General features: G+C 41.7%; 1 protein-coding gene and 1 long non-coding RNA gene across 2 annotated transcripts; both read right to left on the bottom strand.

Moving 5' to 3' along the window:
- Positions 1-242: 242 nt before the first annotated feature.
- On the bottom strand, positions 243-6,523 carry LOC308337217. The gene is made up of 3 exons (XR_013966302.1): positions 6,230-6,523; positions 1,471-1,644; positions 243-983 (listed from the first exon to the last, which is right to left on the bottom strand). It is a non-coding gene; the product is annotated as an uncharacterized lncRNA (long non-coding RNA).
- Positions 6,524-11,521: 4,998 nt separating this feature from the next.
- Positions 11,522-20,749, bottom strand: SPCS3 (signal peptidase complex subunit 3). Its single transcript, XM_080795325.1, has 5 exons — positions 20,451-20,749; positions 18,731-18,804; positions 16,754-16,830; positions 13,526-13,641; positions 11,522-12,403 (listed from the first exon to the last, which is right to left on the bottom strand). The coding sequence occupies exons 1-5, from the start codon at positions 20,591-20,593 to the stop codon at positions 12,271-12,273; spliced, it is 543 nt and encodes a 180-aa protein (XP_080651451.1). The 5' UTR covers positions 20,594-20,749; the 3' UTR covers positions 11,522-12,270.
- Positions 20,750-26,475: the final 5,726 nt, after the last annotated feature.

Here is a 26,475-nt window from a genome sequence, read left to right as displayed (position 1 = left end):
CCATCAATGAAAAGATAGGGAACATCAGATTGCATTTTTAAAACCCATCCTTATGCTGTTTAAAGGAACTCTCTCTAAGCCTAAGAACATAAAAAGGATGGAAGTAAAATGCTTGCACAATGTCTACTTTTGCTGCTTATAGTTCAAATTGTCCAGAAAATACCTCTTTCTACATACTGTGAGTGGGTTTGTTTTTTAATCTAATTCTCAGTGGCATTTTATTTTTTCTCTTTATTATTTTTGTAGAGCAGGGGAAGGGACAGAGAGAGAAAGAGAGAGAATCCTAAGCACTCGGCACAGACCCTGATGCGGGACTCGATCTCACCACCATGAGATTGTGACCTGAGCTGAAACCAACTTAGCCACTCAGGCGCCCCTCCGTGATGTTTTAAAATTTACTTGCCTTGTTTCAGTGAGAGGGGATTTGTTGGCACGAGCACACACAAGGGATGAAACATTTATTTCTGTTAGGATCTCTGAAAGAGCTGTCATTTCTTTTTCCATGACACTGGTTTCTGAGCCTACTCTGTTTATGAGATTAGATGTTGCCTTCTCTAGCCTCAACACCCTCAAAGATGTTAGCAATTTTTATGTGAGGGAAGACTAAAGGAACTGACAAGTGCACATTCTCACGGGTAATTTTTCTTTACGCTCCTCGGGGTTGTCAACTGCGAGCCTTCGCCAGCCATAGGGTACCCAGAAATGCTGAGCTCTAACGTGCTTTCCCCAACCCGCACCACCAGAGGGCGCCAGAGCTCCAGTAATCTGCCGCAGCCGCGCATTTGCGAAAAAGACAATCCCGACTACTGGAGTTTGCCACAGCTTTTCACGAGAACATAGCTGTGCCTGGTGAAGAATGTCCACTTCTTGAAGGCGAAATGAAATGCCAGGCCATCCAGGTGTAGAGTCTGCACAGAGCACAGGGCCCTGAATTCTCTTTCTGAAATAATTTGGCCCTAAAACATTTTACTGTAAAGAAACACCTAAAATCAAGAAATGGGAAACTATTAGTGAAAATTGCTTTGCTGTCCAGTGACTTTACAGGTTACATTGAATAAAAAAAATACGTCACTTATGTAGGAAATTATTCTCCCGTACCATGTCTCTAAATGGGTATTGAAAGAACAATGCACTGGATCCGCCTCTTTCTCTGTTAAACTCTGTAAAGCTCGCTGGGCCTGTAGTTCTTCCGCTGACAGCTATGTAAGATGTCACCATGAGGCGAAACTGGGCAAAGCCACCCTACGTGGGACCTTTGTGCTAGCACTCAGCCCTGTATATACTGTTTTTCCCGATATATGTGAACGATGAGGTGTAATTTATCACTTGGGCACAGTGAGAGACTAACAGTAACTAATCAGAACAGAACAATCACAACTCTACCATAATAAATGCGAATGTGCTCTCTCTCCCTCTCTTACAGGGTCTTATTTTACTGTACTCACCCCTCTTGTGAGATAAAACACCTACCTGAGGCGATGAGGGGGAGTGGTGTCAGCATTGCGACCTTAGCGTTATGACGTCAGCATTATGACATCAGCACTGTGACATAGCACCTGCCGGCTGCTGACATTCTGATGCTGCTGCGTGAGGAGGAGGAGCCTCTGCTTCAGGAACGAGGTTACCCGGCAGATCACAGTAACCCTGGATAAGGGGAGACTACTGAGTTTCTTCTTTTGCTTTAGAGAGCAGGGGAGGGGCAGAGGGGGAGACAGAGAGAGAGAATCTTATGCAGGCTCCACGGCCAGCGCTCAGCCCATCCCTGGCTCAATCACACGACCCTGAGATCATGACCCGAGCAGAAATCAAGAGTCAGTCGCTTAAGATGGCCAGGTGCTCCACTACTTTTTTTTTTTCGTAGGCAGACAACTTTAACAGGTAAAGAAAGATCTTACAATCTCTTATTACGAGCAGACCAATAGCCCAAGAAAACTTTGTTCTTTTAACAGAAAGAAACCAAATTCTTATTTTGCCCCAGCTTACTTTTCATATTAAAACTCATTTACTGGGGTGCCTGGGTGGCTCAGTGGGTTAATCCTCTGCCTTCGGCTCAGGTCATGATCTCAGGGTCCTGGGATGGAGCCTTGCAACCGGCTCGCTGCTCAGTGGACAGCCTACTTCCCCCTGCCTCTCTGCCTACTTGTGATCTCTCTTTCTCTGTCAAATAAATAAGACCTTTAAAAAAAACCAAAAACCTCATTTACTTAAATTTATTTTAATCTTAGCCAGTCCCGCCTACACACAAAATTCCTTCCTAAAGATTTCTTTTCCATAAACCTTCTATGACTTGTTGTTGTTGTTGTTAATTTTATTAACATATAATGTATTATATGCCCCAGGGTTACAGGTCTGTGAATCATCAGTCTTATCCAATCCACAGCACTCATCATAGCACACACCCTCCCCAGTGTCCGTAAGAGGCGGGGTGGGGGGTCGTGGGGGGTAAGGGAAGGAAAAAAATGAAACAAAATGGGATCGGGAGGGAGACAAACCATAAGACTCTTAACCTCAGGAAGCAAACTGAGGGCTGCTGGGGGGTGGGAGGGGAGGGACAGGGTGGCTGGGTTACTGACTTTCTAATTAGTAAGGAAGAGCGGTGGGGAAGCTTTTACGACCTGTTACAGTGTTGTAGGAATATTTCATTATTAGAAAGGTTATTGAGGATTTTAAGCAGATAAATGACCAGGGGAGTGAAATAATAATGTGATACGCCGACTTACATAAATATTTAGAGCTTGATGGAAAAGGTGTTCAGTAAATACTGGTTTAATTGAACTTATTGCTGTGATATAATCAAGTGCAAAGAGCTGATGGTTTGTGAACTATCGATTTTAAGTTGAAAGTTATAAATCATGTGATAGAGCTGTGTTTCGTGCTGCTCATCTCTTAGTCCCCTGATTAGGTTTCTAATGTGTTACCTTGACCACTGTCACTTTCTGGGTAAGGACCCATGGTGCTGTCGGATGATCCTGCAGTCTTCTGTGCTCTCCAAATACCAAGAACAGTATTGAGCTTTTTTTGAACTGCTCCCAGAAGGAAGCAGTGGTTAAGAAATCTTATGACCTTTTAAGTTCTGGGAAGCAGCTACACTTCAGGATCACCACCTCCCCACACACACACATTCCAGGAACTAAAGGTTTCTGTCCTTCGTCATGATTTCCATGTTCACCTCTCTCAAACCCTAAGCCTTCTTCCTTTTGAGACATTCTTCTGCAGAAATGAATGTTCTCCCAATTACAATGGCCAGAAGAAAACCCTCTCTTTCATTGGCTGGTGCATTTTGTCTTGCACACCAACTTTCAGCCAAACTTTTATTACTTGATTTTTTTTTTCTCGTACTTTTTATTTCACATGGTTAAAATGAGGGCAGATTTTCCTCTACTTTTCATGGTCATTAATTATTTAATCTATCTGACTGAGCTAAGAAATTGCCCTTTTTCCATTTTTACTAGAAAACCAGTGGAGTAGACTCACCACTTTGCATCAAGGGAAGTAACTATCTAACTTGTTCTATAATTATACCTAAGGGGGGGGGGGGGGGGACATGTCTTTGCTGAGACACTTTAAACTCTGAACTGTTCAGCTCTGTTGCCTCAACTCCCCTCCCGCCCCCACCCCGCACATGCCCAACACTTCATAGACATAATAAAAACCTGCCATATTGCAAGAATGCTAGAGGGTCCTTTTCCCATACATGCTTATTTCTCACAGCAGTTCTGAGAGAAAGTGATGATCATCTCCATGTTTCTGAGGAGGACGGGCAGCCTGAGGGAGGAGCAGATACCCGGGCTTGGATATTGGTTTTACCACTAAATACCCTCATGACCTCAGGCAAGTCGATCTCGGGTTTCTTGTCCTTAAAATGGGAATGATAATAGCATCTCCCTCATGGAGCTGCTGGGAGCTCACTAACGGGGAGTTCAGTCAATGCCAAGCACATACAACTCGGTCCATCTCAGACATGAGGTGTGGGCAGGTGACTCTGCTAGGAAAGCGAGTCTCACTTACCCAGGTTCACATAGCTGGAAAGTGACCGAACTGGAATCCTAACCCAGACTCTTCTGACTTCAAAGTTGGCAACTCTTTCTGTTACATAGCCCTGCAGTAGCTGAGGTTTTCTGTAAGATTTTATATACTCACTTTGACGGCAAAGACGTGTAGTAGAGTTACCAACAAAAGACTTTTGAAAATAGAACTATCTGTACTAGTACCCATTAGGATAAATCCTATTGGGGAAAAGGAATGTAAATATGATTTTAAGAAGAAAAAAGAATAGGGGCGCCTGGGTGGCTCAGTGGGTTAAAGCCTCTGCCTTCGGCTCGGGTCATGCTCTCAGGGTCCTGGAATCGAGCCCCGCATCAGGCTCTCTGCTCAGCAGGAAGCCTGCTTCCCCTGTCTCTCTGCCTGCCTCTCTGCCTACTTGTGATCTCTGTCAAATAAATAAATAAAATCTTAAAAAAAAAAAAAGAATAAAGTTTTTAACCTTAAGGAAGGATGTGTTCATTAAATAAATGGTTGTGGCTATCAATCGTTACAGTATTTCTATTCCATTTGATACATTTAGATCCATTTCTTGAAGTAATACAACAGCCTATACTTTAAGATTTAATATTTACATTATGCCAAAAATTACATTCTTTCTACTCTTTTAAGATGAAAAATTTCAGATGTCTAATAATATTCAATTTTTCCATTTCCTATGCAAGCAAAAATGTTTGAAGATCTCGTTTCTAGAGAAACACAGACGTATCTACCAGGCTCCCTGTGTAAGAATTCCCACAGCAACTGCCCATCAATTGGAAAACAGGTGAAGAAATTTTGCAGACTAAGGATCGTTATGCATTACTATATTACAATTATTACTCCACAACAAAAACACAAAGACTACACCTTCCCACAAAAACATTAATGAATCTCTCAATTTACTGTTGAACGAAAGCAGCAAGACTTAAAAAAAAAACTCCTATGGTAGGATTCACTTATGTTCATAACCAAACAAAGCTAAATTATATTGCTTAGGGATGTCTGAGAAGTTATGTCATTACTCCCAAGAATTCCCTCCCCCTTCCCCACAAGAGGATTGTGAAATGCAAGAGACTTGCACTGTTTTATTACTGAATTCACATTTCCACCCTTTTGAGTTTGGGTCAAAGGCTTTGCCATGTGACATGCTTGAGGCAATTGAAAGAGTAGACATGAAGCTTGTCACATTCAACCAAAGGCTGTAAGGGGCGTCGAGAATTTCTTCGTGTTCTCCTGCTCTTTGCTATTTCAAAGGGAATGGTCCTTTCCAACTTGGCTTCTGGAATGAAGAGACATGAGGAGTATACCCTAAGCCAAACCATAAACCCTTATCAATTCAAGACATACAGGTTTGTTTTTGTAAGCCACCAAGATGTTGCTACTTACTGCTCATGACAGCAAAACTAACATGGTGCAACACGGGTGGTAAAAACTTTCAAGTAAAGCGAGAAAAGGAGGCAAAAGTGAAGGCAGTGGAGAGGGAGGAAGTTGTGATCCAGAAGAGATAGGAGAGGGAGGCTTGGGGTATTGGTTACGGAGGTGTGTGCTGTGTAATTTATCAATGAACAACTACAAGTATTTCGTGCACTTTTCTGTGTTCCTTTTCCCCAACTACAAACATCAGATGAGCAAAAGATATTCTCCCAATCCCTATTTAACATTAAACTAAATCTAATGTTAAATTAATTTAAATTTAAATTAAAAAATTCTCCCAATCCCTATTTAACATTACTTAATATTAAGCATTATCATCAAGCGATATTACTGAGATAGCAGTCTAAGCAAATGGAACCAAAAGTTACTCATCACACTCATTTTCTTGCTCTTCATTAATTCATTCAATATGTATTAAATGTCTCCTGTGTAGAGCTAGGGATAAAACAAAATAAACATAGCTCTCTGCATCGTGAAACTGATGTGTACATACACTTGTATGTATCAGGCAGCCGATGAGATTATGTAGGGGAAAGATAAAGGGACTGGGAAGGACCTGAGGAAATAATCCAGGGAGAGGGATAAAGAAGTGCATGGATCGGGCAACAGGAACCTGCGTGGCGAGCTGGAGGGTCAGCGAGGTGGTCAGTGGTGGCTGCGCGGCGTGTGCCTTGCCTGCGGGTGTGCTTTCCGTGACACAAATTCTGCGTACGCTCCTTATATGGAACGATGGTGTCCCAGCAGTTTGAGGCTCTCAACTGTTTATAATTACCTGTACTCAACAGTCTGACTCCCAGGTATCTCTTCCAGGTCCAAACGCAGGGACAACACTAGATCAAAGTAGAGCAAGAGCTTTCAGCAGCATTCACGGAGGTCTTTTGCATCTCTGAACTGCACTGAGTGACACAAACAGCAGCAACCAGGCCCAAAGAAAAAAAAAAAAAAAGAAGAAGAAGAAAATCAATAGAAACTGAGTACCCCTTTACTGAAACTTAAAAAATAAAAATTACTCTAAGGAGGGAATACTAGGTTTGTCAGGTAACTCTAACACCTGATAAGTTGCTTTAAAAACCTAACTCTTAATTCCTAATATGCGCACCTTCAGAAAATCCTGAATGCCTAGACACTATAGGTAAGACCCCCCACAAAAAAAAATAAAAATAAATAATATATAAAATATATAAAAAATAAAAATAAAATTTTATAGATATAGATATAGACATAGATGGTGTTCAAAAGAATCAATGGGAGCATAAGTAAAACGTGACAGACTAGCTATGCAAGAAAGATTTATGCTGCTTGCTCATCTCATGGTTGTTTCTGGAAAGTGAGCACCCGAGAGAACACTGTCCTTCCCCAACACTCCTTGCACCTATTCACGGTCCTGCAATGAGTTCTCACCCCTGGAATCTGACTCGGTGACACTTCTGGGCCACGCTAATTAAGCAGGTAAGATTCCTCCACTTTTCACTTGGCCCTGATAAGCCAGGTTGAAGGGCTGTGAGCCCTGGGATGGCCATCCTAGGATGGGACGTCCCTGGGTCCTTCAGTCACACCATGAGGAAAGCTGCCTGGACACCATCTTGGCTCCTTGCAAAAGCAAGAAAGGAACTTACTTGCTTGAGCTACTCAAATTTTGGAGTTTAGCTATTACAACAGCTAGTGTCATTTTAATTAACACAGAGTACTTGAGCTCTCCAATGCTGAGCTGAGAGCAACAATCAGGTTGCCATCAGCCTCTTCCAGCATAACAGCACTTGTAAACCTTTAAATGCAGGTGAACAGGATTCCCATGGTAGTATAGTCTCTGCTTGTCTCTGCATACATAGTACAACAGTAATGAAGTCTTTTTTTTTTTTTTTTTTTTTTTTTTTTTGGAGCAAGAGCAGGCAGAGGAGGAAGGGGGCAGAGGGAGAGGGAGAAGCAGAAGCAGGCTCCCCGCTAAGCAATGAGCCCAATGCGGGGCTCCATCCCAAGACCCGGGGATTATGACCTGAGCCGAAGGCAGTCGCTTAACGGACTGAGCCATCCGGGTGCCTCAACAATTAGGGGAGTCTTAAAAGCAGCAGGGGAGACTGCAGCAATGGGACAAGGCCCCCACACAACTTGGGGGCCTCTTCTAATGGAATCTAGTTCCCTCTAAGCCCAAATCACCTTGCTCTGGACCCCTTGGAGCAGCTCAGAATCCTCCTCCTCCAGATCCCAGCCATCAGATTCCTTCCGGCCCTTCGTACTCACTTCCTTTCCCAGGTAGGTTACAGCCCTTCTGAGCCTACATGGCAGTGGGGTGAAGGACACGGACATGGTGGCATTTAGGAGCAGAGACTTTTTGTCTCAGGTATCCGGTGCTGATCAGAACCTTTACTTTTCTACTCCCAGATGCCTGTTTCCAACTATACTCAACAGATGCACCAGTTGGCTGTGTATCAACTACACATATTCCAAAGGGGAAATGCTTCTTTGCGGTCCTCAAGTGGGAAGGAAAGGCCCAGCTGAGAAGCTACTTTAAGCTTGAGGTCGTTTCAGACAGAGCAGGGCACACCTATTCAAGTGACACATTTTCCTTCTGCAGGGATAACCCATTAATCAGGCAACAGTTTATTGAGCCCTGAATTCTTGCTTTAACGTACCACCTGGAGAGTAGATGATGAGAGTACAAGGGCATTTTGCCTAAGATTAAAGTTCTGACACAGGGTTGCCCAGGTTTGGAGAAAACGAGCAAAAGCAAAATCTAGCTGATGTTTTATCATCCCAGATAACCTATCCTTGTTAAAAAACAATAAAAGTACCCTCTAAACTCAGCTGATTCCCTACTCTTGAAAGAGTATTTCTACTGTTTTGGTTGTCTTGAGTTTTCTGGTAAACGTTCTAGATCTTGTTAAAAACTCCTCTCTCTTTTGATTTAAAAAGGAAAACTGCAATTTCTACAACCTCCTTGGTTCCGTGCAAGCCCCTTGGGCCAGATGTGAGGAGTCAGCCAAGCCAGCCCATGTGCCCAAGCTGGTAGAGGCTCGGCAAAAACAGAGGTTCTGACCCATCACCTCATGAGCTGCACATGCACCTTGATGTTGTTAAAAGTCAGGTCTCTGGTGGTTTTCTTGTATTAAAGTAAAGCACTTTCCATGTCAATCTCCTCCTCCAGGCACTATCCCTTGGTTCTCTTATAATCAAAAGCTGGGTCAAAGAAAGAGAAGGGCAGCATTTGCCACGACTGAGCAGTCTGAGTGGGCCCCAAAGGAAAGAAGAGTCAGATCGAACATCACCAGGAGCTCAAGAGAGAAAATGGCGGCACTCACAAAGGAAGAAGAGTGTCAACTGGAAAGCAACCCCCGTGATTTGGCCACATTATAAAGACAAGGACTTCATTCATCATCAATATTTATTGGGCGCCTATGACGTGCAGGGCACTATGCTAGGCGCTGGGAAGATACAAAGAGAAACCCAACAAGACTGCCCTCAAAGAGCTTACAGTCTAGCAGAGGAGCATACAGTGTCTGGAGAAGATATTTTAGATGTAAATTACCTCCCCCACCCCCCAGCCGCCCAAAAGAAAAAAAAAAAGGAAAGAAAAGAAAAAGAAAGACAAAAAGTTAAGTTTCTTAGACTTGGTTTCATCCATTTTCTTTTCGTTCAGCGGCTTCACATAAAAAGCAGAAATCTGGAAGTCTTTTAAAATGCATACTTTCACTACTAAACAAAATTCATTTTCATTAGAAAAAAGGCTGTTTATTGCAATTAAGAAAATCCTCAAACATCTCTTCAGTATTTTCATGAAATTTTTTATGAGTCTGTTATTTGTGAAGTAAACAGTTTCCCAAATTGCATCAAAACACACAACAACTTTTGAAACCCATCTTGTTAAACCACTGGCAGTCACAGATAATACACATGGGCTCTCTGCTGAAAGGAAAGCTTCTGAAAGGAACAGGTGCTGTTTACTACCAAAGTTCACCGCTTACGGTATTTCCCCTTTCACCCATTTCATGTCAAATTCAAGATATTATAAAATAGCACCTCCACTAACGTATACCTCAAGGATCCAAAGTTTTAAATCGCTAAGTTTTAGATAGAATAGTGAAAAAAAATGTTCACTATAACCTTAAAGCCCATCTCTTAGTGCTAATACGAGGCCGGCCAGACCCACCAAAGAACTGGAAAACAATTCCAAAAAAGGAAATTCAAAATAACCCACTTTCCTATTACACCCTTATGAACTTCTGAAGTTTTCTACTATTTTCCTTGAAGCATAAAGAAACCAAACGTCGTATCAATCAGGAAAATACAAAACATGGTCAGAGCTGCATGTCTAGGCTAATCTGCTAGAGAAAAGGAGTCTGTGAGCACATACAGATCAGGTCATTTCTAACCCCAAGTATTTTAGATTAAGTATCTTGCAATTCTTCTCCTTCCCCAGTGTCCTGGGAATGTCCGGACTCAGACATTTCTAATAAGACTTAGGGTTCTGAAAGTCTGAAGCCTTGGGCCTGTGTGGAGACTCCAAGACTTCTGGAAACACGGGCACTGAAGGTAGGTGGTGCGCTTCTCAAACCGAGCACGAAGCTATCTGCTTTCACATAGGATCACGGTCAACCAACAAGGCCATGCGCACCCAACAATGAGTTCCTGAGACAGAGGCTTCTTATTCCCATGCTGGAGCATTCCTGTCCTGGCACTTTCCCCAAGTTGAGCAAAAACAAGAAATGGTTTAATCATTGGGCTAGTTGCACCTTTCAACTCGTCTTCCTCACCCAACTCCAAGAAAGCGGGTGGGCTTGTCAGGTACACTTTAACTCGAGTAAAGGTCAACATTCACCTCTAGCAAACCCACGATCCGCTCACCACTGAGGGAAGAGGGACTAAGCCAGCGCCTGCTCCCGATCAGGGCTGCCGGGTTCTTGCGCACGCCTTCCTGAATGCGCGTACCCAATTTTTCAGCTTTGACATCTACAGAGACTACATTTCCATGTGTTCTATTTGTACTAGTGAGGTTAAATGTTCTGGGCAAACTAACAAAAATATAGTCCAATCAGCACGGAACAGTTATGGGTTAGTCTTCCCAGTCATCTCCTTGCCTTCACATTACTAAGGTGCTTTTCTGTTCAATCTCTCTGCTGAACGGATAGCACAAATTTTATAGACTTGTGTGGTATATAAAAGAACCACTATTTAAGTTAGTCCGACTCTGTCATTTTAGATAAAGAAACCGAGACCCTGAACAGTTTAGTGAAAAAGCTGGGAGCCAAACCCAGTCTGGTATTCATGATACGACAGCTTTGACCTTCAACAGAACACATGCTCTCACATACAACAGCTGTAAAAACCACCGCAATTAAATGGTGATGTATTTCCGATGAGGTAAATACAACAACTGTTAATTGAAACCCATTCTTAGGAAACATTAGCCCTTTTTGGTTACTGCTGATAGTGTAACTACAGTGTTTGGTCTTGCTTTTAAGGGTAATTGATTTGTAGTTGCTTCCTTGAGCATGTTTATTTGCTCAGTGTAGGAAAAAATCACGTTCAATATGATCATATATTCAACCATGTATTATTCTGCATTTAATCTCTAAATCATTTCTACATACATCTGGATTCTTCTTTTAACATATGTAATATTAATTTATGCAGAGAATGAAATGAGGTATTATCTCTACATAAGTTGTTGGCAGCTTGAGGGTGTCCAGGGTAACATAAAACATAATGAAAATTGTAAGTGAATTTTGCTTGGTCTATACTCTGAGCTACAGGAGAAAGGATAAGCTTAGAGAATGACTAGAGTTTTAACTATCTTCCTTGCTAGGTATGAATCCTCAAAGCAATTCAATAAACTTCCGGGTTTCAGTTTCTTCATCTGCAAAGAGCTAACATCTGTACTACTTACCTTGTTAGATCATCGAGGATAACACACAGTAAAAATATAGGAGAGTGCTTCTAAGTGGAAAAGCGCACCAACAAATATTATTACCCCAATAATTATTAAAATGTGGACCTAGAAACTTTTAAATAACTACCACTCAGTGGCACTAGGCATGCTCACAAGAACAAACATAACTCAGAAGGTAAATCATGCAAACATTTTCAACTTTCAATGGCAATGCTAAAAATTCACACAAAGATATAATACAAAGGAACATTTTTAGAGAAAGCACTGAGACACACATATTTGGTTGACTTAAGAGACTTTAAAATGAGTTAGAATGATTTACAGCCATATAAAGAGGTATTTAGTCTTTAAGTGGAGAAAGTCGCTAGTCACCTGTAAGGAAAACAAGCATATGGGGCAACCCAGAGACAAATGGAATACAATTCCATCACTTCTGGCTATTTTGTAAACCAGGTGTCTTACAAATAACCATTTTAATTTTTCCGGTAATGCGACATACCCTAAAAAGAGAATGTCCACTTCTGCATCACATCCATTGTGAACCTGCATGAATGCGAGGCATGAAATACCGTTCTTCTAACTCCGCAGGCACCTAAAAGTTTTAACTACCCTTCATGCTCACCGTATATTCCGTAAGGAACCATGGACATACAGGGAATACCTCAAACATAAATTTTTTACAAATCTTTATTGTGTAGTTGTCTTGTTTTTATAATTTTATAATATTCTGGTGGCCTTTTTTGTGTGTGTGTTGCTTGTAAAATAAGTAGCACATTAACCTTTCCCCTTCAACTATGCCTTTGATGTTAGTTCTTAAACCACCCCCCGCAAAAAAAGAAAAGTAACAACCAAATGAAGATGCAAGGGAAGAAAAAAACAAGATATGACTCATTAAGTATAAAAATATGTTGTTTCAAATTCAGAATAATTTAATAACTCTTCGTTATTTCATATGTATCTGGAAATGGGACAGATACGTGACCTGATCCTGTCACAAGAGGTAGAATTCCAGCATTTGGTACAACGTTCCAAGAGAGGGTTAAAGTGACATTCCTGTTTCCCCTATAAAAAGACAGAATAAACATGTTTATTAGATGTCAGCAGAAACATTTTTAGTTCAATAAAAACACTTAACTCAAGCACTGGGGTTCAAATACTTCATAACCAGCTATTTGTAACCAGAATCCTAATCTACCAACAGAAGTCCTCTCAAGTCTTTGAAATCCAGGAACAATGCTGGAAAACCAGCATTGTATTTGCAGGCATCCCATAATGACCTAACTAAACTCACTCACAGTGCCAGTTATTAGAGCTATGGGTCAAAAAGCTTAATTGAATAAAACAGAGAGAGGATATAGAAAGAGATTTGAGCTAGATATCAGAAGGCGATGATTTGAAATCAAATTCTCTCCTTGTCTAGACTGTGAACCAATCATCTTTCATGGCTCCAAATTTTCATCTGCAAAACCTGAGGTCTGGTTACAACACCTCTCCCCTAAATTCCTTTCCAGTGCTTACTCACAGAGCTTACGAGCTAAAATGACCCAAAATCTTCAGTTATTCTAATTCTTTCCCTGTGCATGAAAGGAAAGGGGGTTCAGAGAAGTGAAGCACAGCTGGACCCCTCAGTGTCAATCCTAGACACACACACTATTTCCTCCTGAAGGGCCCCCTGACAAATTTGTCTCCCATTCCAGAAGGAGCCTCTGCCAATGGCAGTTCCTATCTCCAGGTGGGCGAGCCCAGACCCCCTGCAAAGGTCACAGCAGAAACAGCTAAGGGCCTTTCTCAGTGCGACTAGGCCATTTCACTTACCGTACGAGAACTGAGTGCTCATCTTAGACCCGTGTCTGTGGCAGTGTTTCTACCCAATCTTCCAGTTCAGATCTGTATTTCTTCTCTCTCAACTTTCCTCTTTTAACCCTCTAATCACTTTCTTAAAAACAAAACTACATTATATAATTCTCTCCCCCACATATTGAATTATATGTAAAGAATGACAAAGAACCGGGGCACCTGGGTGGCTCAGTGGGTTAAAGCCTCTGCCTTCGGCTCAGGTCATGAGCCCTGCATAGCCTGCTTCCCTCTCTCTCTCTGCCTGCCTCTCTGTCTACTTGTAATCTCTGTCAAATAAATAAATAAAACCTTTAAAAAAAAAAAAAAGAATGACAAAGAACTGCTCACTTGAGGCCATTTCCATCGTCAAAGAAAAAATATTTTGTTTTCATATCTTTCAACAGCAGCTTTGGATTATCACCTCGCAGAACAATCTTGTCCCAAAGGACAACTTGGTTTAGAGCCTACATTAAAATGAAAATTAATTAGATTACTCATCAGAACTTACAACTTTGTCACTTCAAATTAAAAGCAGTGCTATGCAAATACTTTAATTTACATTAATGAATACACGTTTTCAGGGAATTGCTAAAATCCTAGAGCATAACAAAATAACAACAAGTGGATAGATACAAGAAGTTGAACTTTTCTGGGACAAAAGATTATTTCCCTAAAGCAAATCATTGCTTTTGCTAAAACAACTGTATTACTTAGGGCCCTCAAAGCTTACTCTAAGGTTTTATTTAGACTCATGTGCACTCCAGAGTGGGGCCCTTGGAGAAACAGAGGGATTAGAATCACCAAAAAGCAAGCAAGCATACTCCTAAATCACTTTTCCCTGTAAAATTTCTGAGACCCTCCAGCCCAGTGTGAACTCGGGAAACTGAGACAGCCACTCCTGCTCTACCACGCTCCTCACACAGGTCTCTGCTGCCGGATTAGGTCAGGAATATCTATGTATCTCCAAGGTCTTTACATTACCAAGGAATCACTAAAAAAATGAAGCCTTCTACATATTTTTCCTTTACCTTAATCATAGACACATCATTGTTTTATTCTTTTAATCCACTATTTTGACACATCAAAATCAAGTTCTATTTGGAAAATGAGGGGCATAAAGTGCAGAGAAAACACATCTGTGACCACTATTAATCCCAAGAAATCTGTTCTTAGTAAGCTATCACCCATTATTATTTAGCCTGGAAGGTCAATTGCTCAGCGTGTGGTGACTACATTTGCTGAAAAGAAATGTGGACATTATTTCTAAGAAGGTTCAAATCTTCACCACAAAGCCTCTTTCTAGCATAAAACAGAAACATCAAGCCTGAAGAATATATAATCTAAGATATGCCAAAGTGAAATGACTTTTCAATGCACATTTATTCCTTCACCAAGGCAATGATCTCCTCAAGTTCCCAGTTGTATTAACTTACTAGTCACACTGGGGTAAACCAGAATTATGAATATAATTTAGATATACCTGTCACCAAGAAGGTGACATATTAATTCGAATAATCTGTTGAGAGCTAGAGAATGATATGTGTGTATACAGTCATTACTCTTACCTTCAGAATAGCTTTTTCTATATGTTCTAACATTTTGTTGATTCTCAAGGGCAGGGATCAAAACCTACACAACCCAGTAATCCTAGGGCCTAACAAAATATTTGGCATAAAAGACATGCTCAATCAAAATGAATGTAAAATGAATTGAAGTACTAAGAATTCCAGTTAACTAATCAAGCCAATCAGCAGATAGTTAATTTTTCATCCCTTGAAAGTGAACACAGTTCCAATTAAAATACAGAAGTAGACTCATCTCTAACTACAAATCACCTCTAGACTATGCTGATAACAAACATGAGGGTGAAAACAACACAGAAGTGTATTTTAATTCCATGGATTTCACCTTCCTACTTTAATTCATTTATCACAATCATTCACTTAACACTTTTCAGGGGATTTCTGTTTTAGCGACATCCTATATAAAAATCTCAGTCCTTCCTCTCATCTGCAACAAAAGCTCTAAATCAGACTGCACCAATAAATTTCAATCACAAAGTAATAATTTTAAGTGTTTTAATCTAATAGTTTAGTAGCTTTTAATGACGAAACTTCTGATAAGCTCTAGCTTATGATTAAAAAGACCACTTTTAAATCCTGAAATTGGTGAATCCCATACAATTCCAAAGCAAAGGAAAATATTTCTCAACAGATGGAGATGTTAATTGTAGCTATACGGCTTAGTAAGATGATCAGAACAGCTCACATCAAAAGAAAAATACAAATATTTAGGTGGATTTTAAAATAACCCGACAGGATTAAAAAATGTGTTATCTTTATAGTTTTTTATTACATATAAGGATAATGAGAGTTGTTAACACAGGTCACACATTTTGTTGATTCAAGTATCTTGCCATCTTTTCTCCAAAGCTATGGAAAGAATACTTCAGCTTAAAAAATCCTCTACCCACACAGCAACTCCACATCTCCGTTTCTTAGTACACTCCTAATTCAACAACAGCCTTTCTGAGCTTATCACTGGAAATGGTACCGAAAGATCTGAGCACAAATTATTTTGAGCACAAACCCAAAATATGCATTTATTTACAAATTCTGTACATAGTACACATTACTATTGCCATTAGATGATATATCACCACTGATAAAGAACATAAATTTGCATTTCAAATAATATTCTTGACCAATGTTGAATCTTCTCAGCCAACTTTGTATTAGATCTTTCTAGGTTCTCTCTTTTTCTAATCCATTAATGTGGCTGAGCAGCTCCAAAGAGGAACACACACATCAGCTCTGCTGTGTTCCTGCTGCTTACATGTGGTTGAACCATTTGTGTTATTTCCAATGTGTAACTTCTCTGCAGGAATGTTTTTAAGCCGTTATTCCATTTTGTGCGATTTATTTAAAACTGTGTAACATCACCCACTGAACTGGATTATACTGTACAACTTTATAAAACGCTGAACTTGAACAAATAAATTGCATGCAGAATGGTCAACCTTTCTGCCCTGCAGAATTCCTCCTCTTCCCCCAGAGAATCTGCAGGCTGCCGGAGACATGTGACCGTCTGACTACGGGACTGAATATATGAATGTCAATCCATATTGCAAGTATTCATACAGTTTAGCTTTCCCTTTTATTTTTAAACAAAAAATATATAGCTAGAGTTCTCGTTTCCAGTACAGATCAGGAGCCTGGCAGTTGCCACTCCACCTTAACATCAAGTGAAAAGCTAATGAACTGAAAAACTGGCAAGTCTTCCTAACTCTGTAAGATAAGAAATAGTAGCTCTTAATGATTTTCCTCATATACCTACAGATTACCCTGCATGCACCGCATTCTGGGGACAGCAAACTAGACAGCTATAGTAACAGAAAAAAAAAGGACTACCAACCAAAATAGATGTTTTCTTAGTAGTCACCTCTCCAGAGGCTTATGACTTTTACCGAACGACTCATGTCAGATATTTTGAATATGTAAGATTTATATCCTCTCATAAAGAATGAGATTTTAAAGATCTATTAAAATACACCTCTATATATAAATATATACTTACATTATTTTTAGTTGAATATTCTGCTGATAAATAAAGAAACAACTGCTTAACATTCCAGTCAAATATGTTCTCTAGATGTAAACAAATTAAGGAACATAAAAATCATAAAGCAGCACACAACTTCTAAATCAATCTTATTCTTAATTATCCACAGCAATACTAATACTAAAATAGAAAAAAGAGAGGTGGCTCAGAGACATACTAAGACACTAGTTTAATAAAAATACATAAAAGACAAATATATTATAAAATCTCATTTCAAATAAAAAAATATGTGTGAGATTATTAGCATCATTCCCCTGTGCCTCTAACCATGATTTAATAAGTAACAGAATACAAAATTTAGCTTTCTGTAACATCAGCCAAGTCTAAAAGAAAGAGGATTTAATCTATGAAGCATATTCAATTCCATGGAAGTTCTAAAGTCTAATCAATCATCATAGTTTAAATTTGCTGACAAACATGAATCAGCTCATGTAATTAAACAAAATATAATAAATGTTCATGTTGCTTTTGAGCACATGCCAACGGAGATCAGAATGTCTCAGTCCACGAAGTGCTTTGGTAAGAATATGCAGCTGAACGTCAATCTGATTTCCTCAGCTTACCGGAGCGCAAAAAAATATTCACAATGATTAATTACAAGACCGGTGTCACTGCAAAACGAAACGAATTAGGTGTCTGGATTTTATTAAGTATCATATGTAAATGGCTAAGTCATTTTATTACACGCCTTTACACATACTGATAGCAACATGGTCATTATATTCTGCTTTTAGAATTGAAGTCTCAGATAGCTCTTTATAAAAACAGGCCCAATTTCAAGTTTTAGCAGCAGCATTAAGAAAAACTACAAATGATGAGTTGAGAATATATAAATTCAGTAGCTGAGATGTCAGGAAATTTCACCGTAATTCTCCCGATAAAGTTACTACTTGTGGAAGAGATCCAAACTCCCTCTTACTAGACTGTTTTAAAATGACACAAAAACTTAAAAGCAGATATACCAAGTTTCCCATAGGACTCTTCTGACAGTTATACTATCTCCTCACAAAGTGCCTAGAGAACTAATTTCTAGTCTACTTCTAAACCCAACACTTTATTTCTAAAAAAATCAAGTTAAAGTAATTCCATGGCAGTCAAGAGCCCTATCAGGTAAACTCCCCGGGTTTATCATCTGCTTGGACTGTTCAGACAGTGGCTTTACAGAAGTCCGGACAGTGCAATCACCATAGCCAATTTTAATCCTGAGGTCTTAAAAAGGTAGGTGTGATCAGACGACATGGCAGCGAACAATGCTGCCAACATATTAATCTAAGACCATAAAAGATTACATTGGCCAAAACGGACAGTTATCAAATGGTGGAAACTCAAAAAGATTAAATCATTCCCATTTGAAAGTAACTCTTATAAATGTTAAGATTTCTCTTGACTCTTATTATAAAAGTACTTATTAAAAAAACCATAATGGCAAAATTCTAATTTGGTTTGCCAATAATCATACTGATAATGACCTTCTAAACCTTAACAGATGACAATTAACTTTTTTAACATATGTTTCTCTCTGCTATCATGAAATATGGATATATTACTTGGGATTGTACATGAAATATTCAATCTAGGAAGGCTGAGCACTGCTAACATTTTTCTTTCTATAATCCAAACGACCTGATTCTATTTTTTTCTTTCTGAAATATTCAAACTCTCTTCAAGCTTTCAATCTGTTTAACGTTTCTGTGAAAAGTTTAAAGTCGGTTCACAAAATAATAACTGAAGAATACATAAATAAATTTTCTCAAGTGTGAATGAGGAGACATTAAAACTATTTTACTAATGGAAATACACCTATAGAAACTTTTAAAGTTTGGTTGATTCAGGGGATAGTGAGACTACTGTACCTCCCCCCAAATCACTAAACAACACGTATATCATTATACCACTACAGAGAAGGCAATCAAATATTTTCTTAAAGGATATCAGCAGTTATATCAAATGTAATGAATCCCAGATCACTTCTTTCTCTAGGTCCAGTGAAGTCTTCTACATTTTTTCTAAAAATAAAAAGTTTGACCATTCTTCAAACATAACAGCACATACAATTCACACAGTTTCTTAAAGTCAAAGACAGGATCTTGTTGGAGGCACAGGTGGAAGGGCAAGAAGTAAAAATCAGAGAAACTTACAAGCGGGAAAAGAGGATAAAACTTTTAATCCTATATAAAAATTAGGTCTGTAGCTACAGCATATACCTTAAAAGAGAATCCCTAGCAAAATGGGGGGCAGAGTGTGAAAACTGCTCGAAGGGAGTGTGAACACTTGCTGTCAGTGAGTCTGGTGGCGGGGCAAGAAGGTCACAGAGGACTACAGGTGGTGCGGGAAAATTAAGATGAGATGATAAGCGCTGCTGTATTTACTGAGTGCTTCCTGTGTGTCTGGGAGGTCCAACAGTGAATTTTTCGTAATTATCTCAAATAATCCCCCCAACAAGCCTACGAGTTGGGTATCATTTCTATTCTTAAGAGGAAATTAAGGCCCAGGACGATAAGAAACTTGCTCAAGATTAACAACAGCAGACAGTGCCGGTGTTTACTTGAATCTAAAAACCAGTATCTAGCAAGCAGCAGTAGAGGGAAAAAAGGTGTGTTGGGCGGGGGGTGGCATTTGGAAGCAGCATTTCACAACTAAGGAGCTATTCGACGACTGGCTTGTCGGAGACTCCGACAAAGAAATCTAGAAAACTACGGCTGAAGAACGAATAAACTTGATGCAAAATGGAACAGAGAAGATGTGAGAACCGGGGGGGGGGGGGGGGAGAAAGAAAGGGAAAAAAAAAAAAAAGGAAAAGGAAAAGAAAAACACCTACGTATCAAAAAATGTGCCGGCGAACACAAATTATCAAGGCAAAACAAAACCGGCATTATGGAAATGACAACGTCATTCTGAAATCCCATTTGGGGCATTTTCGCAGATTTCTTCAACTGGCTGACTCTTAAAACGGCCGCGGCGCCGGATCCGAGAGCGGGGCTGTCGGAGGCTCTCAGCGCATCCTACCCTCTCCCGCCAACTTCAAAGCGGCTGCGAGTCCGCGCCGCCCTCGAAGGAGGCAGCCCCCCCAAAAGGAGGCAGAGCCCCCGGAGGAGGCAGCCCCCCCCCCGCGAAGAAGGCAGAGCCCCCGAAGGAGGCAGCCCCCCCCCACAACCCCGCGAAGGCGGCCGGGCGAGAACCGCGGAAGGCCCGCACGCGGGGCCGAGTCCGGTCTGAGAGGGCAGCGCCGAGGCGCGGCGGCCGGCGGGGAGCCGGGGAAGCCGGGGAGCCGGCCCGGGAGCCGGCGGGCGGGCGGGCGGCGGCGCGGCTCTGCTGTTGTGTTGCTCCCTCATTGGCCGGGCGTGGGCGGGGGAAGTGAGGAACAGGAAGGAAGCGGCGGCACCGGCCTGAGGAACACTCAAAATTAAAATTTAAGAGCAAGCCCGGGAATTCGCGGTGGAGGGGTGGGAGTTCGAGGGGAAGCCGAGAAGCCCGCGACGTCCACCGGGGCGTCGGTCCTCGGGGGTGCCGGCCGCTGAGGAGCGGCGGGGCGGGGGGGGGGGGAGTTCCCCGGGGCGGCGCGGTCGCCCTGCCCGCGGCGGCCGGGCCTCGGCGCCCACCCCGGCCCGGTCCAGGCGCCCCGCCCCGCCGGCCGGGCCTCCGCCGCACTCACAGCATGATCCGCGAGACGTGCAGCCGCACCGGGACGCTCCTGTCTTTGAAGGCAGTGGTGATGAAGCAGCCGAAGGTGAGCGCCGCCATCACGCTCAGCGAGAAGGCGAACAGCGAGTTCGCCCGCGACAGCACCGTGTTCATCGCGACCGTCTCCCCGGAGCCCCGTTCCGCACGCACACCAGGGACCCCGCTCCGGCCCCGGACCGGCTCCCTGCGATCCGCGCCGCCTGCGCCGCGCGCGTCCCGGGAGCGCGCGCCGCCGCGGCCCCGCCTCCTTTCCGGTCCTCCAACGCCGGCGAGCACGCGCGCACCCGCCTCCCCGGACACACCCACCCTCCCGGCCTATCGCCGCCACCAATCAGCGACGAGCAGGGAGGGGTGGGGTTTCTCCACGGAAGGCCCGCCCCCTGCCCTCGCTTCCTCTCCTCCGGGCCCCCTGGCTCGCCCACCCCCGTTTCTTGGTTCTTCAGCCTGGTGGTCAGCCCAGAGGCTTCCTGAGCGCTACTGTCTCATTAATTTGCACTTAAATCCGGCAGCAAGGCCAGGTAGTTTGGAATGTATTCTGAGGCGTCGCACATGGAAGCAGCACTTCACAAAACTTCCCCTTTGTCAAATCTGGTCAAAGTTGGAACAGTTTTTTGGAGGGTATGAGGCAGGGAGAAAGAGAGGCCTCCCAGGTCCCCAAAAGCAGTTTGCCTTTCGTTTACTTTCCACGTCCAGCCTTAGTCCAGTTCCTACTAATGCTTTGCCTTCCAACTGCAGACTCAACCTATTTTTTAAAATTGATGCTACCAATTTTGAATATTTGCATTTAATGGGGCATTTCCAATAACTAAAAGAATGGCTTCACTGGGTTTTTAGGATCAAAGGAGATAATTGCTATGGAATTGCTATACAGCACAATGTAGAAAAATTTTAAATTAGCAAGCCGTCAATACATGATGGCCCTGCGTCTTGGCTTTGCGCTCTGGTTCTTTATTCCCCGGGCCCTCTTGTCTTAGACTTGCTTTTTGAATCTGGCCATTCAGTCCAATGCCTTTGGTCCTCCTGTGTACTCGACTATTTGCCTGCATGAAAAGGTAGCTCATCTGATGACTGCTGCCTGCTCCTCATGACATGCCAGACTAGTTCACTGATCATCCTTGAGAGGGTATCAGAAATTATACCAGGGACCGTTGGTTCCTGAGGATCTATACCACACCCTCCCAAGGAAAATGAAGATCAAGGGGGCCCTTCCATGTTCCCTAGACAATCAAAGACATCCAAATTTGCTGGGATTCTTCTAATGGTTTAGGCAGTTAATGTCCAGCATCTCTGCTCACATCACCTAGACCCTGTGCTTCTAGGAAAGTGAAAGAATGTTAGTGAAGCTTTTGGCATTTTCTTAGTTGAAGAACCTAATCATCGTTGCTCTTTCTGGCCTCCTCCAATTCACTCAGAGTTGCATGGTTGAAACTATATCTCATACATGGCCATGGTAAATATCTGGTCCCTGGAGAACTCACATACATCCTGGGCATGCTAGTCTCACCTGAGTAATCAGCCTCAAGGTTGGCTTTGGGGAATTACGCCATTATAATACATTCAGACCACTGAAGCTCTAGGATAAGTAAGATCTGAAGATTCAGACCATGCCTGGTGAGGTTTATTACCTTCCTTAACTCATTTGAATAACCCTTATTCTAGAAAAGTTTCTAGATACCCATTGGCAAACAGAGCCAGCTGTATCTGGAATGGAAATAAAAGGGGGAAATAGTTAAGGGAACTGTGTAGAAGGGTTAACATAACAGGTCTGAGACTTCTATCCTTAGAAGTACTTGCTTGCAAGATTTGCTCTTCGGCATCCTGCCTCTGAAGGCAGGGGCGATGAAGGAGCCGAAGGAGAGTTCCACCCTCACACTCAGCACTCAGCAAGAAGGCAAAGAGCGAGTTTGCCCACGACAGCACGGTGTTCACTGTCTCCCCCCAGGCCCTAGGAAATTGGCTGGTAAACAGTTCTCTGCACGGATATGAAACTTTTCCTAAATGATTAAAGTGACTCCCTGCACCGAAACTGTTAATTGAAACAATGTGGTTTATGCCAAACACCTGCTCTCCTTCTGGAAGTCTGGAATGGCAGACGGGGTCTACACGACCCTTCCCAAGTGCAAACCCTTGGCACTGAGTCTAATGCTTCCTAGGAATTAAGCACATCCACTGCGATTCCAGCAGGAGAGAAGTCTTTGAAGCTTCTGCCGGGTTTCCTCCAGACTTCTTCCTGTGCACATTTTCCCTTTACTGATTTCACTTTGTAATCCTTTTACTGCAATAACCCTTGGCTGTGGGTGTGACTGTATTCTAAGTCCTGTCTTTACACAGCAAATCGCCAACCTGAAGGGTTCTTGGGGAACCCCAACGCAAGGACTATCTCCCATTTCATAAATTTTAATATAAAAATGGCCTTAAGGATTTCGACCAAAATCTAAGAAAACTGAGCCCATCCTATTCTGTAAGGGGAATAGTATGAGTAGTAACTTTTTTTAATCCTAAGTCTTATGATTGTGCTCTGTGTTTTGTTCAAGATGGTGTATTGCTTACACATTTTGACCTATCATGCTTTGCATTTATTGTGCCTGGTTTTCAGATTCTCTTCTCCTCTCGGTTTCCTGGTGCCTGTGGCAGGCCCTATATGTGCTCTTAACTCACACGGACACATCTTGACCTTGAGTTTCTACTTATGCTTGATCTTACCATTTTCTGCTTTTACATACGTCCACTGCACAGGATGAGAAGATGTTTTCACTATTTGTTCTTAATCATTGAGCCATTCAGGGTCTTCATATGCTCATCTGACCTCCCTCTAGGGGGAACAAACCAGGCAAAATCTGTTATCTCAGTCAAGTATATTTTTGTGCGGATTTATTACTACTTTCGTGCTCCTTATTTATATATGTAAGCTGAGATGAACTTAAAATCAGTCTATAACAGAGAAGGTTAGCAAACTCTGAGTAAAACCAAAAATTGCTTTTTTTCTGAGAATTTTAACTACTGAAAATATCTGAAAGGTTAAAAACCCATATGGGACTCTATTATTTCATCTTAGTAACTTACAAAAAAGGAATAAGAAAATATCTGAATTCTTCATATTCTTACTTTGAAAGGTCTATTCTGTAGGGGAAAAAATGTTTCAGGAGAATATACTAGATTTCAACTCCTGGATTCTGGAATATGTTTAAATTTTTTACACTATTACACTTCTGTGAATCCTTACATCGGAAGGAAGTAAATAGTACCATTCAAGTGATGTGAATATACGACTAAAACTGAAATTCTCAAAGCACAAATTCTGCTTCTGTGCTTTAATCATGTGTCACATTGCAAGAGTTAGTCATAAGTGTAGGGTGTTCTAGAGCAGATGGGGAAGTAAAGGACATGTGACCTGGCCTAAGATCTGTTAACAGATGCTGAGAAAATGGTCTTGCCATGTACCCTGATTTTACCACCCAGTGCCCCAATGGCGTTCCCAGGACAGTGGTGACGCAAGCAACAATCCGCATACGAGATGTGAATTGCATGTGAACTCTTAGGGTGTCTTTCTGCTTCTGCGTTGCTCATTTGTTTAAGACATATTTCACTCTAAGTTACCATAGTTAACAATTGGTAATTTTTCTGACAACTTTATTGGAAAGATCCCAAGTGATTCCTTGGAACACCAACTGATTCTTGACACAAAGATCCCTAGAAGAAAGCAGTGACTACATTGTGTCTTCCTTCTTCTCTCAAACAAGATAAAGAAAAAGCAAACCTTGAGCCAACCTACAAATTATGTTTCTTCACTTGCTTTCATTGAGCCTTTGGATATAGAGGTGGATACAGAGATGGACATACATGAGACTTGTACTTCCCTTTGGTTCAAGAGCTTAAAGTAAACTTTTAATTTTTCTAGAATTGTAAACCTACAATGGATGGTTTTAAAGTAAGAATTATTGTGTGTAACATCTTTTTAAAGTTATTTAAAAGTTTGGGGAGAGTTGCTGGAATAAAACATATGCATGATGGATATCTGGAAACATACCTTGACCATTGAGTTTAAATATTTCAGAGAGAATTCTTGGTAAATCTTTTCACTGAAGCTGGGTTTTCTGGCCATATAATCTTGACATATTACATGTACTCATTTAGGCTTGATTTTCTGATTATAAGAGAAGAACCCCATGCTGGGGAACTTACAATAGAGGTAGTACTCAGGCATTGGGCAGGTAAGTGGTAATTAAACAGGTGTGTCCATGAGAATATAGAATAATCATGGGTATTCAGGGTAAGACTCCCAGGTACTAAATTGGATAATCAGGCTGAACTTAGAGGTAGAGACTATGGCAGATTCTCAATCCTATCTAAGATGGGGATGAGAATGGGAAGTGAATGTTACAATTTGAGGTACATAAAATCACTAGGGAGGCTTACGGAGCAAAGCCACCACAGCTGGGTCCCAGATCCCAGTTAAGGATCTTTGATAAACGATGCTGCATTCCAGAGCACAGAGGTATTGATACTGTTGATAAGCTTTCTTCCCATGGTCAGGATTGAGTAAACAGCTACAGGATTGAAACTGTAGATTATTGGGCGGGAGGTGGGGGTGATGGGAGGGTCATCTGTTATTGCCATAAGAAGCTTGGAAACAGGACCAGAAGGAGAAGATGTGGAGAACAGGAGGGCTGACATTAAATGCCTATTTTGATTTTCTGTTTTAAAATAAAATATCCATGATTATGTGAGGTCCATGAATCAAATCGCAACACTTTTTTTATGGAAGGATAATTACAAATTTGAAACATAACTCATACAAATAAAAAATGAGCTGTTTTTAACTCAATTATTCTGTGGACTTTATCAAATGTTTGAGGCTTCTTTTCAATTTATTTGTACATATAATATTTAATTTACTCTATAATCATATGGCAGGTACTATCTTAATGCAAAAGATACTTTTGAAAATTTTCAAATTCAAATAATATCCTATTATTGAATTATTCCAACCACGCATTCTGCAGAACATAGACCAGCCTGTAGTACAGGTCTTTTCCCATTGATTAAACACATTTTGCTGCCTAGATTATATAAACTATTGTAACACCTGAATCACGAAGGCACTCAATAAAAGGTAGCTTGTTCGCATCCGCACTGCGAAAAGTCAGTTCTATCTAAACATACATTTTGGAAGTCAAGAATACTTGCTTTCAGCGTCATGGTTATCCTTCCTCCCCAAGCTTTCACGTAACAATCGCATTTCGATAGAACAGAGCATTGAATTAAAGCCTGATCAACAACGAATGCCACAGGTGTTGGGAAGAAGGGAGTGTACAAGACAGAAAGAAGACCTTAGACCTACGTTCCAGAGTGGGCTGTAAACCACTTTGGAGATCACCTGCAAATAGAAACCTATTAATTGTTTAATTTATTGGCTATTACCTGAGGTAGAAGAATGGCAGAAGGTTTGGGGGAAGACGAAGAGTAGAAAATAGAGCACTCATCCAGATTCACACACTCCAGGGGAAAGCCTCGTATCTAAAAGCTCGATATGAATAGCGCTGCCATCTGCAGATCCGACATCCAGCTCTCGGGCGCCTGCAGACGCGGCTTCCATTGCAATGTGACGGCAGAGACGGTGCAACCCTCCGGCCCCATTAAGCACTGAGGGCTCCCGTGACGCCCGAGCGAAAGCCCCTGCACAGCCCGGGAAGCTGCCACTCTCGGCTCTGCCTTCACACTCTCCAGACCAGGCTGGAGCTCTAAGGGGCTCGGTATTGGCACCGGAGGTCATGCCAAAGCTGTAAATCGGAAGTGGGATGTCGCTGAAGTACTAAAAAGTTAATGACAAAAACCCGAGAAGAGACAAAAGGCTGACTCCCCCACGCCGTCCTCCTGCAGCACTTTACGTGGTCCTGGCTCTGCCTTTAGAAATGATCTCTTCGGGGGGGAAAATAGTGATCTCTTTGAACGAGCGAGGCTTACTTTTTACGATACTCGTATTTACAAGCCTGCTG

The sequence above is a fragment of the Martes martes genome, assembly GCF_963455335.1.
Source record: "Martes martes genome assembly, chromosome: 2".
Taxonomy (NCBI): Eukaryota; Metazoa; Chordata; class Mammalia; order Carnivora; family Mustelidae; genus Martes; species Martes martes.
The sequence above is the reverse complement of the archived record's forward strand: the minus strand, read 5'-3'. Positions and strand labels throughout refer to the sequence as shown.